This window comes from Pelecanus crispus, chromosome 4 (genome assembly GCF_030463565.1).
Source record: "Pelecanus crispus isolate bPelCri1 chromosome 4, bPelCri1.pri, whole genome shotgun sequence".
In the NCBI taxonomy this organism is placed as follows: domain Eukaryota; kingdom Metazoa; phylum Chordata; class Aves; order Pelecaniformes; family Pelecanidae; genus Pelecanus; species Pelecanus crispus.
In genome coordinates this window covers 13,676,603-13,691,919 of record NC_134646.1, presented here as the reverse complement: position 1 = coordinate 13,691,919, position 15,317 = coordinate 13,676,603, and the positions used below count along the sequence as shown (strand labels likewise).

The 15,317-nt window shown below is 40.0% G+C and overlaps 1 protein-coding gene across 1 annotated transcript in view; it reads left to right on the top strand.

Annotated features, from left to right (window-relative positions):
- Positions 1–12,241, top strand: part of SLC7A11 (solute carrier family 7 member 11) — a 59,002-nt gene extending 46,761 nt beyond the window's left edge. The window contains exons 7-12 of the mRNA XM_009482928.1: positions 48–171; positions 1,364–1,467; positions 1,965–2,061; positions 5,027–5,176; positions 6,897–7,074; positions 12,174–12,241. Coding sequence (XP_009481203.1) covers positions 48–171; positions 1,364–1,467; positions 1,965–2,061; positions 5,027–5,176; positions 6,897–7,074; positions 12,174–12,241 — 721 coding nt within the window. The remainder of the gene's footprint in view (positions 1–47; positions 172–1,363; positions 1,468–1,964; positions 2,062–5,026; positions 5,177–6,896; positions 7,075–12,173) is intronic.
- Positions 12,242–15,317: the final 3,076 nt, after the last annotated feature.

Below are 15,317 nucleotides of genomic sequence, written 5' to 3'. Positions count from 1 at the left end.
GAATAGCAACCAGATTGCAAAATAATGAGCTACCTTGTGTATTTCAGAAACATACCCCTCGCAATATGCATTTCAATGATTATCGTCACAGTTGGCTATGTGTTAACAAACGTGGCTTATTTCACTACAATCAGTGCTGGGGAATTGCTGCTTTCAAAAGCTGTAGCAGTGGTAAGTTACAGAAGAAAAATACAAAGCTATATCCCTGCTGCAGTTGTGTTTGTTGATATTTTCTTATTTCCAGGGGAAAGAATCGGGGGGACACATCCAGTCAAGCTTTTCTATGGCTCCTCTTTTACACCACATATTAGCATCCCGGTGAACTTAGTCTGATTTTTGACTGATGAGTGGGATTGCACTTAAGGCCATCGATAGCATTTGTAATGCAATGTTAGACCGTATTTATTGACCTGATATAACAAAGTCAATAGGACTTAAATTTTATAGCCAAGTACATGCTTGAAAAATTCTTTGCTAAATTGTAGGCCGAACTCCTGGGAAGTAGGAAACACAGATATTTGTGGAAGTGGGATCTCTGAACTATTTTTTGTAGCAAGAAGCGGTAATGCTGTCTCTGCACAACATGTGTCCTGAGCACTTAGGAAGGGCGTTGCTGTGAATACTGGAGTTCATTTGGGAAGGAGTTACAAGGCAACCTGGCTTGGAAATACTGCTTTGATTGTTCTTGCTGAATTGTGGTGATGACACTGATTTTTCTATTTATGGTATCTGACTCGCAATAAGGAAATGAAAATTTCCATTTACTTTCCAGTAGTGACGCTGCCTGTAGCTATTACAATTGATGTGGCATTTAAAAAATAACCAAATTCTGTAGCTCATGGGAGATTTAGAAACAAAACATTTTGCAAACCTGAAGAAAATTGTGCCTGTCTCCTGTGGTGCCCAAAACTCCAGTTAAGGCTCTTCTGGTAACCTGGAACAATAAAGTGTGAATGGATGGACTATACCATTGGGTAGTATCAGCTAAGTAAAATGAAGGCTGTAGAAAAAAAAAAAAAAGTTAGGTATGCAGATCAGACCTTGATCCATTCAGACTGGGTCTTCTTTTCTGGAGTCATATGGTCTAAACTAACGTCAATCAGGGCCTGATTCCACCTCCACAGTATTGCCTCAACTGGTGATCTTCCATGCACAGTCAGGAGTAAGGGTGGGAGACCTCATCTGCTGTAGCCTTGGTGTCACAAAATAAGAGGTAACAAATGCACAGCACAACTTTCAGTGAGGGATGCAGAAAAAGGGGTAGAAATAAAACTTACCACACTTAGTAATAATTTGTTAATAGAGTAAAATTACTTTCATATTTTATGGAAAAATCAATGTATGTTTCTCTCTCCCCTAACAGACCTTTGCCGAACGACTAATGGGAAACTTTTCTTTAGCTGTACCAGTATTTGTTGCTCTCTCCTGCTTTGGATCTATGAATGGTGGCATTTTTGCAGTCTCCAGGTGAGCATTGCTAATATTACTGGAGGTGAAGCACATGGGCTATACACTAAAAGTGAGGACGCAAGGGGAAAGGAGAGTAGGGTTTGTTCCTTTAGCGGGAAGTGAAAAATTGCTATAATATTTACCAGGTGTGGGGCTTTTTCTCACTTTGTTCCCATTGAATTTACTATCTTATTGTTAAAACCCTTTGAATGGTTTGGAAATGTATGCCTCTGAGCATCGCACTTAATTAATGGCTGCTTTGTTTCATGTGAGGAGGGAAATTGGAGGGAAAATATTAACTAATTCCAAACAGCGATCATAGTGTAAGGTAAGGAGGGGACACGTTCAGAGATGACTTTGATTTCTGCGTATGGGCTTCTCCTGCTAGTCTTTTCATTCAGAATACCTCAAACAAGCCTAAGAAGTGCCGCTGTGCTCTGTGACTTTCATGAGCTGCTTTGCCTAGTCACAGTAATGAGCATATTTAAAGTCTGTCCACATTTATTTCCCACCAGGATGTTCTTCGTTGCATCCCGCGAGGGTCACCTTCCGGAAATTCTCTCCATGATTCATGTCCGCAAGCACACTCCTCTGCCAGCTGTCATTGTTTTGGTAAATCATACAAACAAATGTTCCTGCACAAGAATTCGTATTACAGGCTTGCTCTGGAGGATTCGAACAGAATTTGGGCACTGCTTGAGTCTCATTTATTAATGTGTACATGGGCTTTGGGCAGGGCCGAGGACAGTAAAGAGAGGAATGAGATTTGGGAGTTGTTCTTATTCTATCATCTCCTTGCTGTCTTGTAGGGAGCACTTGACTGCATATTGCTGCAACCTAATTCATATCTTATCGCCCTTTATTTCTAAGGACCTGCTAGTGATGAGCTAGTTCCCTTTCAGAGAAACAAATTCCAGTCAAACAAACAAACAAACAAAAAAGGGATTCATTTAACTGAAAGTGCAGCTAAACACCAGCATCTGGGAGCACCCTAAAGGCTCATTATACCACCTTATAGTGAAAAACACAAACAATTATGCACTAAGATAATGGAAGGGGAACCCTCAGCCGTGCAGTGTAGCGGTGATTAAAAAATGAGAGAACGTGTGCCTGGGCAATAGCCTGTGAATTGTCTAAGGAAAAACGCCAGTATTATAGTGGAAATCCTATTACTGACTTCTAAAATAGCGGCAGAGCTGAATGTTGACCATGTGTTTGCATTGCAGACTAATTTGTATGGTAAAATGTTAGGACAAAATGTCAAAACACCGACCTCAAACCTCAGTTTGCAAAGTGCCAAGAAGATTTCCACTTAACTCGCAGTCTTCATAACCATGGGTGTTCAGCACCTCTTTTGGGACCAATGACTGTAATGTATCTGGACAGACCTCTGCATCTGTGGGGAGCTCTAGCCGCAGCAGGAGACATGTGTGCATCTATGAGTGTACGCTAGTAAGATCAGATGCTTGTACTAGAATTTAAATCAGTTTTTGCTATAGATACCTATAAGGTCACTTCTGAAGAGCAAGCTGAAATGTTGAATTTTATATGTGCACATACAACTGTAGGCATCCAAATTTTGAAAATTAGCCAATGTGATTAGGTGAAAAGTTGTAATGGAATTCATTTTACATAAGCATTTACTTTGCATTTGATTTCTTTGGGCTGAAGTAGTCATACCTTTTGGGTAAATTGTATTGACTGTTTTCTATGGAATGAAATGCACAAAATGTACTAATTTTTCTTTTTTTTTCTAAAAGACATTTCCTGCTATTGCATCTGGCCCTGTTATACCAGTGCATTGATTTCCTTTGAAAAAGTCAGATTCTCATATGAAGACAGCTTTCCTTCAGAGATTGTAATTGTTTCTCTTACCTTATTGTAACAAGAGTAGTTGCAGGATATATACTGCATCAATAATTTGCATTTTAGCATTTTCCTATTTTATTTCTCCTGCCAAGGTCTACACACTGTAAGAAAGGAAAGAGCTCTTGAGGAGAAACTGAGAAAACAAGCATGTTGTAGTGTTTGAGGCATTTTTAGGAATTAAGAAATATGTTTATGTATGTATGTCCTGCTATTAGATAGATGTGTGTGTAGCACCTCCAAGAAATCATGCAATCTGATTGTAACCCTGCTTTATTTTTTTTTTTTCTTCATAGCTCTCCTTCACTGCCCATGGCCCTTTCTTGTGTTATCATGCTTATAACTGAGATTTTAAACTTTTAGGGGTTGTGTCTGTATAGAAGAAGTCTTGCCCAATACTATTCAGTGGTAAAATTTTCTTTGACCTTTACAGAGAAGGAGTTTGCTTAATATCTGTGTGTAAAGAACCAAGCACTTTGTAAGTCATTAGAGGTTGGAAGCCAGAGACCCGTATTTGAAATATTGATCCTTCTGGTTCAAATCCATGCTGTCTTCTCTGCTTTTTTTTTTTTTTTAAAAAAAAAATAAATAAAGAGAGAGAGGGGGAGAGGCTGTGAGTCTAGATAACTAATGCAAGTTAGTTTTCATCACTTAAAGATTTAGCCCAGTGTTTTACTGCATCTGCAGTTGATTTCACCTGTTGCCTCGTTATAAACCTAGAGAGGCTGCCGCTGCCAGGATCTTCCCGCTTGCTGAACAGTAAGGGCTACAGTGAAGTTGACCCATTCCTTCATCCCCAAATGCAAGGACTCTGTCATTGCAGGCATAAGGTGTCTCATGCAGGAAGCGCAGACTACCCTGCAGAGTTGATCCAAGCTACAGATATTCTGCTTTTGTTCAGATTCTCCTGAAATAGATCCCTGCAGCCTACACTAACCATCTAACCCAAGGCACAACACTCTAGTTTATACACAAGCTTTTGCCTGCCTCACAGAAGCCTTGTATCTCAGAACAGCTTTTTAATGAGGAAATTTATTTGTCCCCTCTCCTTCTTGCTGTTCAGTAGCCACCTGAGTGACAGCTAAATGCTTCTCTCTGCTTAGAAATATTTGCATTTCTGATGTGCAGTCAGTCTGCACCCTGCAAGCCTGAACGGCATACTGCAAGCACAAGCCGGTGGCAACCTGGTGTGCCCAGCTGGCATCCTGTGGTGTGTAGCTATGCCTTACCATGCCCTCTTTGCTGGGTTCCCCTGCTGCAGCCTGGGGGACTATAAGACTTTTTCCTTCTGCGAGACACCTAGAAACCTCCGCTTTCCATATGATCAGATGTGACCAGAATTTAACTGTTCTTACTATTTGCGTCAGTGATGAGTGAATAATACTGCAGTGGGCTAATATATTTGTCAGGTCCCGTGAGAATGATGCCCAGGACGCTCAAGCATTTTGGTGATGCAGTGTGTTGTGTGCCTGTGGATTTGGCTGGGTCACAGGGGACAGATATGTATTGATCGAACGTGGTCTCGGGGGACAGCTAGGTATCGATCACACACCTGATTGGCATGAGAAAGGCAGAACCAAAGTCTGTGGCCCTCAGGTGTCTCTGCAAAAGGCTGTGCTGCTTGTCCCTGTGGAAAAATTTGACATCGCTGCTGTAAAATAATAGAGATCAATCCACTAAACCCCTCTTATGCTCTGAATTTCTTTTGCAGCATCCTCTCACAATGATAATGTTATTCAGCGGGGATCTCTACAGCCTTCTGAATTTCCTCAGTTTTGCCAGGTGGCTTTTTATTGGACTAGTAGTTGCTGGGTTGATTTATCTCAGATATAAACATCCTGATATGCCTCGTCCTTTCAAGGTAACCTCCGCTCTCTACTGTTTTACATTAATCCTTCTGCCTCCTATCTACTGTGTAGCCAGACAGTAAAGGAGCATTTTCTGATGTTGAAAGCTAACCTCTTTTTTGAGAAAAACAGAGTTAATAGAAAATAATCTTTTGCACTGAAGGGTCTCCAAGTGTTTTCCTCCAAGCTCCCCAGCGCTACCCCAGCTGCGTTCCCTGCTGAAAGATAATTCTTGCCTATTCCCTGGTGCTTGGGGGGCAGCGACTGGAGCTGCTGTGCCAAAGTGAAGGTGTTTACTCAGTTTTGCCTGTCCGTCACGTTGAGGCAGTGTCATGTAAGCTGTGTGAAAATACCTCTAGTGCCGTGTAGTGACATAGGGTTCATACTGCAAATATTGGGGATACATGTGCGAACTTGATTTTCAGCCAGTCCTCTACTTAATGTCTCCTTTGATAAAGGCCTGGGTAATTTTACACCAGAATTCATGTCAGGCATAAGCATTAGTATTAAACATCTATTTCATTACCTATCCAATATCGAATATGCCAATTTGATGTGCAAGTAAGTTAGTAGTGCTATTATTATGATATTTGGGACTTGCAGTGGATTTGCAGACACAGTTATTGTGAACCCAGATAGAAAATGCTAATAGTCTGTCCCATCGAACAATAGCTGTTTTGGCCTTGGTTCTGCCACTCTTCTTGCTTATTTTAAGTAACATCTTACAAAGTAAGTTGTCCCATTGTGTATCCAGAAAGATAATGTCCACCATGAAAAAAATGGAGGAATCTATCCCTATTTATATATTGCCAAGAAGCCTATTTTGTGAAGAACTAAGAATGTGTGCTGTTGCATTCTTGTAGGTATATCTGTAAATAAGAAGGTGAACAGCACAATCTATTTTGCTTTGATTAAAAAAAAAAAAAATGCTTTGACAGTACGCAAAAATGGAACAGTAATGCTTCAAGGCATGAAAGGAGGAGAATAATCTCCAAGGAATTCTCCAATTCTCTGTTACACCGAACATCTCACAAGCCATGCCTGTAGGCATTTCCTTCAGAGATGTGCTAACATACTGATTGTAGTGGTGTTCTTGAAAATTGAGGGAATTAAGTTGATATCGTTATTTTTTTGTACTTTCAACAGTGACACTGATAATGCTATCAGTCATACAGTCAGAAAGTGCTTTTTCAGTAGCTATCAGTTGCATAATGCTATCAAGTATCTTTATCACCAGTCAAATTGGTGTTTAATTTGCTCTCTTCCTGCCAGATTTTAATTTTTACCTTAGGAAGAAAATCAATATGTTCTTAATAGTTTTAAAAGGTGACTTGAGCTCCTTGTTGTGTTTTAAAATGTTTTCTAATAGGTGATTATCAAAGAGGAAATCTTTACTGCAGTTAGTGCTGCTTACTTATCTACTGGAGGATTAGAGAAAGGACTTTCACAATGTAACTTATTTACAGCCCTCATGTTTTAAGGGACCTAAAACACTGTAGTGTTTTAGTGTGTAATTAAAAGACTTCTATGGCACTTACTGCATAGCACTCTGTGTAGCTTAGTTCATGCAATCACTGACATTTTGTGTGCATGTTGTAGATACCCGTATTTCTCCAGAACTGTGCTGTATTGCTGGGTTTTATCCAATTTATGTTTCATGGAACATTAAATGCCATAGTCATTCAATAACAAGGTCAATGTAAAGTAATGGTTCTTTGTGTGGTTATGTTTCAGGTACCTCTATTCATTCCAGCGTTGTTTTCCTTCACCTGCCTCTTCATGGTTGCACTGTCACTTTACTCTGATCCAGTGAATACAGGGATTGGATTTGCAATAACCCTGACTGGAGTTCCTGCCTACTACCTCTTTATTGTATGGGACAAGAAGCCAAAGTGGTTCAGAAAGCTCCTAGGTAAGTCCTGGTGGGATTCCTCTCCTTTGTGCTGACTCTGGGAATTTCTCAGAGCTCCCCTTGCTGTGAAATCCTTCTGATCAGTCCTCTCAGCTGCTCTGAGCTGGGGATGACAATGCAAGTTTCTTTTCAGTGGGTGCTATAGCATTGCTCTGCCAGTTACAAGCAATGTCTGTTAACTAACCAGGTAAGTTTACAGCAAGCCTGTTCTTCAGCTAGTGATTGACTTTAAATGACTGGATGCCTCTCCCCCGCCCCCTTCTCCCCTCCCTCCCCTACAAACATCTGATTCCTTTTAAATCGTCCATCTCCCTCCCCTGGCTGTTGGCCTACGCTAACAGAGAAAGTATTTCACTCCTAGGAGAATCCATTTGGAAACTTAAACTTCACAGTTGTGATGACAGGATGGGCTCAGTGCTCCCTGCCGAGGCCACGCATCTGTGCAGTATTTGGAATGGGACAGGTTCTGTCAGGCTTGGTGTGGGGATATTGTCCTCAGTGGTGGCTCCCAACAAAGCGATAGCAAAACATACCGTGCCTAACACACCTCTGTGGAAATTGTTTCTGTGCTTCATGAAAAATTGCTTCCGAGTGGCTTGGCTGTAGTATTTCACACCTGAAATACACTGAGAATCTTTTTATACCATTTCTGAAAGTTTTTGAAAGCATTTGTGGGAGTTCTGATAGGTTGGAGAAGGGTTGGTTGGAGAATTTCAATTAGAAAGAAGTCAGTATCATTTATTACAGCTCCCCATTCTTCTCTCTTTTGTTACTGAGCACAATAGGAAGTTTCCAAAATGGAGGTAATTTTCAAAACATGAAACAAGAATATAGGCAAAATATTTGAGGAATGATGGATAATTTATTAAACAAAGCTGAAAGAAAAATCTCTTCTGCTGCAAAAGAAAAACTCAACCCATGAAAGTTTTCAGCTGAAAATAGTTTATTTGTATAGGTGCTGAATCAAAAATGCACAATGTCTTCTGTGCTTCAGTCTTAAGGGATGATTTAAAGTAAGCTGCTCACAATAAAATAATGGGGGTTTTATATGTATGTTACTATAGTATAACCTTTTATATGTATTTTCCCTTTATAAATATAGGTTATATAGTTACATCCTATCTGTTGTAGGATCTATGAATTTCCCTCTCAATTCATGCTGGGAAGTCCATAGACAATAGGCCAGAAAGTATTTACAGAAAAAGGTGTTAGTTTAAGGCTAGCACGCTCTAGTCGTCTTAATTTTATATCCATAAAGTTGTAAATTACTTGCAGTGTCCTGGGAATGGGTAAAAAGCTCCAGTGCAAATGAAAACAGCTGTATGCAAAAGGACATTCTATTAAATAGTTGAGTTTTTGTCTGTTTATTATTTCTCAGCCTTGACATTTAGGGACTAGGAAATTTTCCCTTATCAAACCCAGGAGATTTTTGGCATTTTCTGTGAAGTCTCAGAGGTTTTGGAATACAGTTACTTGAATCTCTGGCCACAGGATGCCAGTGTTGAACTACATTACTTGGGTGAGAGAAAAAATATTTTCTTTAAGGTAGACTGGCTAGATGTGAAGCTTTTTCTGCCAGCTGTGACAATGAAGGTGAATCTTCTAGCTTTTCAGATAACACAAAATTCTACTGCTAGAAAGAAGGTCTGGTGCCTGTGTAACACCTGTGGATGGACTGTCTCGGAGGGGAAAGCAGCAGACATCAGTCAGTGGGTGAAACAGCTTGGTTACTTTGTAATTATTATTCCCAAAATAACAAGGGTAATGACGGAAAACTGATGCTGACAGTTTTGTGGTAGAGCAGAGTGGAGATTTACTTATTAAATAAAAAGGTTTGGGTTTTTTTTTCTTCCTCAGAAGAAGCAATAAACCTTCTGTGTGGAGTCACTAAACTGGCATTATTTTGTGAGTGTTAAGGGAGCTCCATTGTATAGTGTGAGAGCATTTTTCAAAGGCATTGAATGAGGATAAATTCACTTAAGGTACCTCTGTGAGATGTAGAAAAGTAAAGTCATTGGGCAGCTGCAAGCTTGATATTCTAACCTTGAGACAATATGCATTAGGTGTACAAAGGCATGAAAGAGTAATTCCAGACAAGAGATAAATGGACAACATGAAAAAAATGTGATTGTCATTTAAGAGGTAGATTTTTGCCAGATTAACTGGGCAACTTTCTTTGACAAGATAACTCATTTCTAGATAAAGGAGAATGTGATAGAGCCAGTCTACTTAGCCTTCAACCAAGCATTTCGTGTAGTACCACAGGGAGAGTCAGAGCCTGTTAGTCTGAACACAGCATCGTGCTAACAAGACTATTCCTAGGCTGCTTCATCTGCGCACCCCAGCGCATGAAACAGGGTGGTGTGGGGCTCTCTTTATCCATTTGCAAAGTCACTTGTTGGGGAACTTGACTTGTTCAGCTACCCAGACGTGCTTCGGAGATGAGAGAAGACTGCTGCTCATAAACCCTACGTGGAACATGTGCTATTTACGTAAGGGATGGCACTAGTGCAAAAACACATGGGTACAGACCAGCCCCACGTGAGATTAGACTGCATATTCAGAATAGGTTTTGTAAGGATCAGAGGAGAGGGATGTTGAACAGCCAGAATGAGTAGTGGGATAAAAGACCCAGCCTGAAGACGAGTACATTTGTGAAAGGGGTCCTAGGCTGGTTATAGTAGCGGAGCCCTTGAATAGATTACCCAAGAAATCCTCTCCAAGGCTGAACATCTTTGTTCTGCGTGTTTTGACTGTCCTTAATGACATTTACGTTGCCCATTCTCCTTACCAAATTACTGTATTGAACAAAAGGTAACTCCACAGTTTGTGGGGTTAATAGGGTCTGGGTGGTATTTTGCAGTGAGAATAACATTTTGTTCTCTCCTCTTCCAAAGAAATTTTGCTGTAGCACCAGATGTGGTGCTGGGACAAATAATTTTCAGCTAGTAGAGGCTTCATTTGACCTCCGCTTTCTTGCTTTTTGTAGAACTAATGTGAAAATGAAAAAAGTCAAGCCTAGCAAATCCTACAAAGCAGATCAGTGTGTAAAAGCATGCGGCACCAGCACCAGAACACTTCCATTTGGGCTTCCTCAGTTGAAAACCCAACCTGAGACTCATATTTAAAACATCTATTTCTTTACACTGGATTGAATTGTGAGGAGCTTAAAAGCTGCTTTCTTCATAGCCTGAGCCCATGCTGGAAAAGAGATCTCTTTATGTAACAAAATGTCTCTTTCAGGGTTATTTACAAACACCAGAGGATAACACTTGCTCACTCAGGACATAGAGTTACATGCTCAGCTTGCTTCTCTTTGTTGAGTTTGTGATGTTGGGATCTGCATGAAATCATCTCAGCATTTTGCTGTCACAGATTTCATGTCCAGTCTTATACATTTGCAGTAAATTACTGCTTGCTTTCCTTGCCCAAGCTTTTTATGATGCTTATATAGATACCAGGTCTGGGTTTTTAATAAAGGTTGTCCCCTAGAACCTATTTACAGTGAATTCTCTCTTGAAAGGGAAAATTAGGGTTTAAAATGGTGGTGGTGGGAAAGTCATCTTTGCTGTCATGATATGTTAAGTTGTCTTGTTACAAACGTGAAGCTAGTCCTGTAACTCCAGGTACTGCTCAAAGCAGGCAATATAGAGATACTGACCAGAGACAGGTTAGAACATTTTTTGGGGGGAAACACTCCTTACACTGTCTTATCCTGAGCATATTGCAACCAAAAAAACCAAGCAAGCACCCCAGCCCCCCCAACTTGTCTGATTGCTCCTCCATGGCTTCATCCCAGCAGAGAGCAAAACTGTGCCTTGGAAATGGAAGAGTGGCAGCCTCCTTGCACCACAGCGAGGGCAAGGTCTTGCTGCAGGTGGCTCTGCCCAGTTTGTCAAACAAGATATTAAAATCACAGCCAGCTCTCAAAATGCCCAGGCTTTCCCTCTGCTGCCGTGCCCTTTTCCAAGAGCTGTTACACCATAGCTCAGCTTGACAGAAAGTCTGTTTTATTTCTTCTTCTTTTGCTCAGCCTCAAACCTGGAAGGGCTGGGAAGGCAGGGGCGAAGCCCTGCTGGCTTCCTGCTGCTGGCTTTCCTCCTGCCCTTCACCCCGGCCATGCTCAGCCCAGCTCTGAAGTCCCTACTGCAGGTAGGGGAGGGAGGCGGGAGGAAAATGCAATCCCTGTTGACTCTCAGCCTCTCTGACCCCATCAGTTTATAGTCTAAGGGCAACCTGGCTTTGCACTGAACTGGTGACCTCCAGAGAGAAGAGCAAAAGACGGTAGAGTCTGCCTTAGACAGCAAGGCAGGAAAGTAGTTTTGCTTCATATCTTCTGTGAGTTGCACTGTTTTACCCTCCTCGCTTTACACTGGTATAAATGCCGACATGTCGTGCTAGACAAGGAAAATCGGAACTTTCTCTTAAAACAACTCCTGCTTGTTTAAAATGGGTTACTAAAAACAAGTGACAAGTGAAAGGAGTGGTAAGAGAATGCTCTTTTACTACTCTATATGTAAATTAACTCTGCCATTTATGAATCATTACCCTAAAAAGAAAACCACTAAAAACACCAGAAGGAAATAAGTGTCCAGACTGACAAAAATACAGCGTGAAGTTGCTTTGAATGTGTGACATTCTTAGACCTGTGAAGCTTTGTAATCATTGTTTCCTTTTATTTCTTTTTTTTTTTTTTTTTCTTTTTTGCTTAGGCAGCTCTCAGCATGGCTGAATTAACCTGTTTGAACTCTTTCAGACTTTCAACATTGCAATTTGTTAAAACTAAGCAGTTGTGCAAAGTAGTCATGCTTTAAGACAGCCTTTAAATGCATGCAGACCTTTATTGAACAAGTTTATACTTCCATACCCTTCCATTATTATTGTATATGCTTAGCCTTGGATCAGAGACAAAAAAAACATAGTTAAAAAGAAAAAAAAAATTGAATCAGACATTTAAATGGTATATACACCTGGTATATGCGACTGCTGTGAACCGTATGTGCAAGTAGGCTGTATAGCAGCTAAGATAATTTTCCTGGCTGCTTCTGCCTCCTCCATCCCCACCAAAATTTCACATGTGTATGGTTTTATCTTTGCAGACAAGGTAACTGTAACATTGCAAATCCTCTTGGAAGTCATCCCATCAGAGGAAGACCAGAAATCCTGATCTTCACGTACGGCTTTGGGCTTGGTGTTTCATTTCAACCTGAGGAAGAGAGTAGGGAGATTTCTCCCCCTACCTAATGTTCTGCAAACTGGAGGAACAAGTCACAGCTGAGATGGATACTGAGCAAGTCAGTTACCAGAACTGTATTTTACAATGTTGCAAATTTTTTTTTAATGTGGTTGGTTTATATGTAGAAAGCAAGAACTTGTGCTATGAGGGAACTCATGTCTTCACTATTTCTTTTGTTACAGTGTCATATTTTAACAAACCGTAGGTTCATCAAACTAGGATTTTGGTTGCATTGTCACTGAAAATAGGTTTAAGTGATGTATAAGTAATAGTCAGGTGTACTGTGAAGAATGTATCCTGCTTGCTGTCCCTGAAGAACCCAACTCTTACCAGAGAAAGGGTGAGAGAAAGCTGCTGAGTTTCACTTACTAATGTTCTTCCCGTCACTCCGTTTGGCAGCCTGACTTGACTTCTTTTGGCTCACTGGGAGCACCAGCACACTGATGCAGAAGCACAGCTATTTCCATGCCTTTGTGGTGGCAAGTTCAAGGTTTCTTCATTCCAGAGTTGTTATATGGTAGCCGACAGGAACACCTTCTGGGAAGTAATATTTCTGCCAGTGGGGCAGGAAGATTTTAGCCTGGAGGCAATAATTTCATACATGTTAAAGTTTCTATCAGTCTGGAAGGGATTACTGTTTTTACCAATTCTTTTTTGTACATATGTATAGGAAATACAGCAAATGAGTAATCACCTTCAAATGAGTCAAAATATTTGAATGCGACCTCCATTGCTGTATGAATATTTTCTATCTGGAAGCATATGGACCTGCAGTTATCAGTCAGGCAAACCTGATTTTAAAGTTTTATATCATCGTTGGTGGGCAGAAATGACTAATAGTCACTGGTGGGAATACTGTATAGACATGGCAATAAACGCAATACCATTTTATGAATAAGGTATAAGGCAAGCTACAACAGGTTTGTTGATTTGAGTAGGATATGTGCCCAATGTGTGGGCTTTTCATTCAAGCACACTCCAGATAACTGGGCTTTGAAACACCAAGGAACAGGTGCTCTGCCAATGTCATCTTCCTGGTTTTATCTCAGCAGAAATGGAGAAAGGCCATCAAAATGGATAAAATCAAACAAAATTCATCTTCAGAATGATGTTTGAGCTAAGATCTGGCTCAAATATGAGCTGAAGTTTTGCCCCTTTTTTAAAAATAGTTGTAGATAAGGAAATTTTTTAATGCTTAGAAATTCAGTTTTATATTGTTAGTTGAAGACTACTCAACCTTAAGATTAAGGTTTGTTATCACTCTGTTAAGAATATAATGCTTAAATATTGAATGCACTATTTTTTGAGCTGTTTGCTATCAGCAAGTCATATGTTTCATGAAATTTTTTATGGAACTAAGTAACATTAAACTTCCTAAATTGGGAGAAAAGCACAACTAGTAGCCAGACCACTACAGTAAAGGGAGACTGTGTATTGTATATGTGTTGTATATATTCAGAATATCTACCATTTCAAGGTTATACAGTAAAATGTCTTAAAATGTATACATGCTTTTCTTTCTTGTATTTTATGGTGGAATTTCATAGAATTAGGGAAATGGGAGTAACTGATTATGTAGAAGAGTGGTAATTTAAGACACAGAAAACACTTTGCAAACAATTTTTTTCTTTGTTTTCTGTTTACAGTAACTTAAAGTGTTATTTGAAACTTTTTTAGGCACACGTTTTGAGAGAGATTTTTATGTTGACAGTGCATGTGTTTAATTGGTATTTACATTTGGGTCAGAATTCTGCTTTTGAAGCCATCTCCTGCCATCCCAGTTCACCAGGGTTTGGCCTGTGTTATCGTGGAGCATCTTCAGAGTACACGAACTGCATTTTTCTCTGATAAAAATAAACTGCCTGGCGCCCTTCAGGAGCACACCTAACACACTCCTCTGCTAATGGATGCTGAGCACGTGGGATCCCACCAGAGCTAGTCCAAAGCAAAACCTCCTGAACATTGATAGTGTGGATGCCAGTTTTTCAGCTCCAACTGTTTCATTCCATGTATTCACTCCTGTTGTGCCACATTACTTGAAAGTTTAAATGTAGCCAGTATTAAGTTGTAGAAATAAATGGGCTCTGTTAAATATAACTGAATGTTGCTTTATTTTCCCGTCATGGACTTTGGAGTTTAGAAATGTTCCTGAAGCCTGATTCAATGACCACGTTTTACTAGGTTTATTTCATGTTATATACATTATTTTGGCCTAATTTTCCCAAGGGAAATCCTATGACTCATTGATCATGAAGTCAAATATTTTAAGAAGAAAAAAAATTTACCTGAAAAATAAAACAGGGATTCTAACTTCAGGTGGAGTTTCTTTAGCACATACAATCACAATGCAAACTACTGTAATTGGGTTTCCACTGTGTTATAAAAGCCAATGTTAAGGACTTTTATCACACCTGGAAGTGATGCATATCCTCACAAATGGAGGAAAATCAGGTTACAAAATTTTTTGGTTTTAAAGCATTGAGTTATTTTTTGAGACTTTTTTAAAGTATTGCCTTCAGAGTCATGAAGGAAGTTCTTCTAGAATAAAGGATAAACTTTATATATAATTTTTCTTAGTAGGGCCTGTGGTAGTCAGACCAATGAGACTACTTCTGCATGGAATTTTAGTGGTCCTTAATTTTTTTTCCTTTTTTTTTTTTTTTTTCCCTTGCCCATTGTGCCATTTTATCAACTGGACTCTGTCAAAAGATTTCTTTCTTTTTGTTTAGGTGGGTGCTGCTGCTTTTCTTATTCGACCTTGTTGCTCTTCTGGGGTATAAGCAGAAGTGTCACCAAAGGCAACAGAAATGAACACTTTATGTGAGTAGCAAATACTGACAAGGTTTAGTACAACACCGCAGAGAAACAGTTCAGCATCTGGAGCCTCCAAAGATGCTGACCTAGCTTTGTGCCTCCTGATCTGGACTGCTATGTGGCCTAAGGCATAATTTTATCAGAGGGGTGTGATTTTGATTTCTGAAGCCTTCTCCCAGCTCTGCATGTGTAC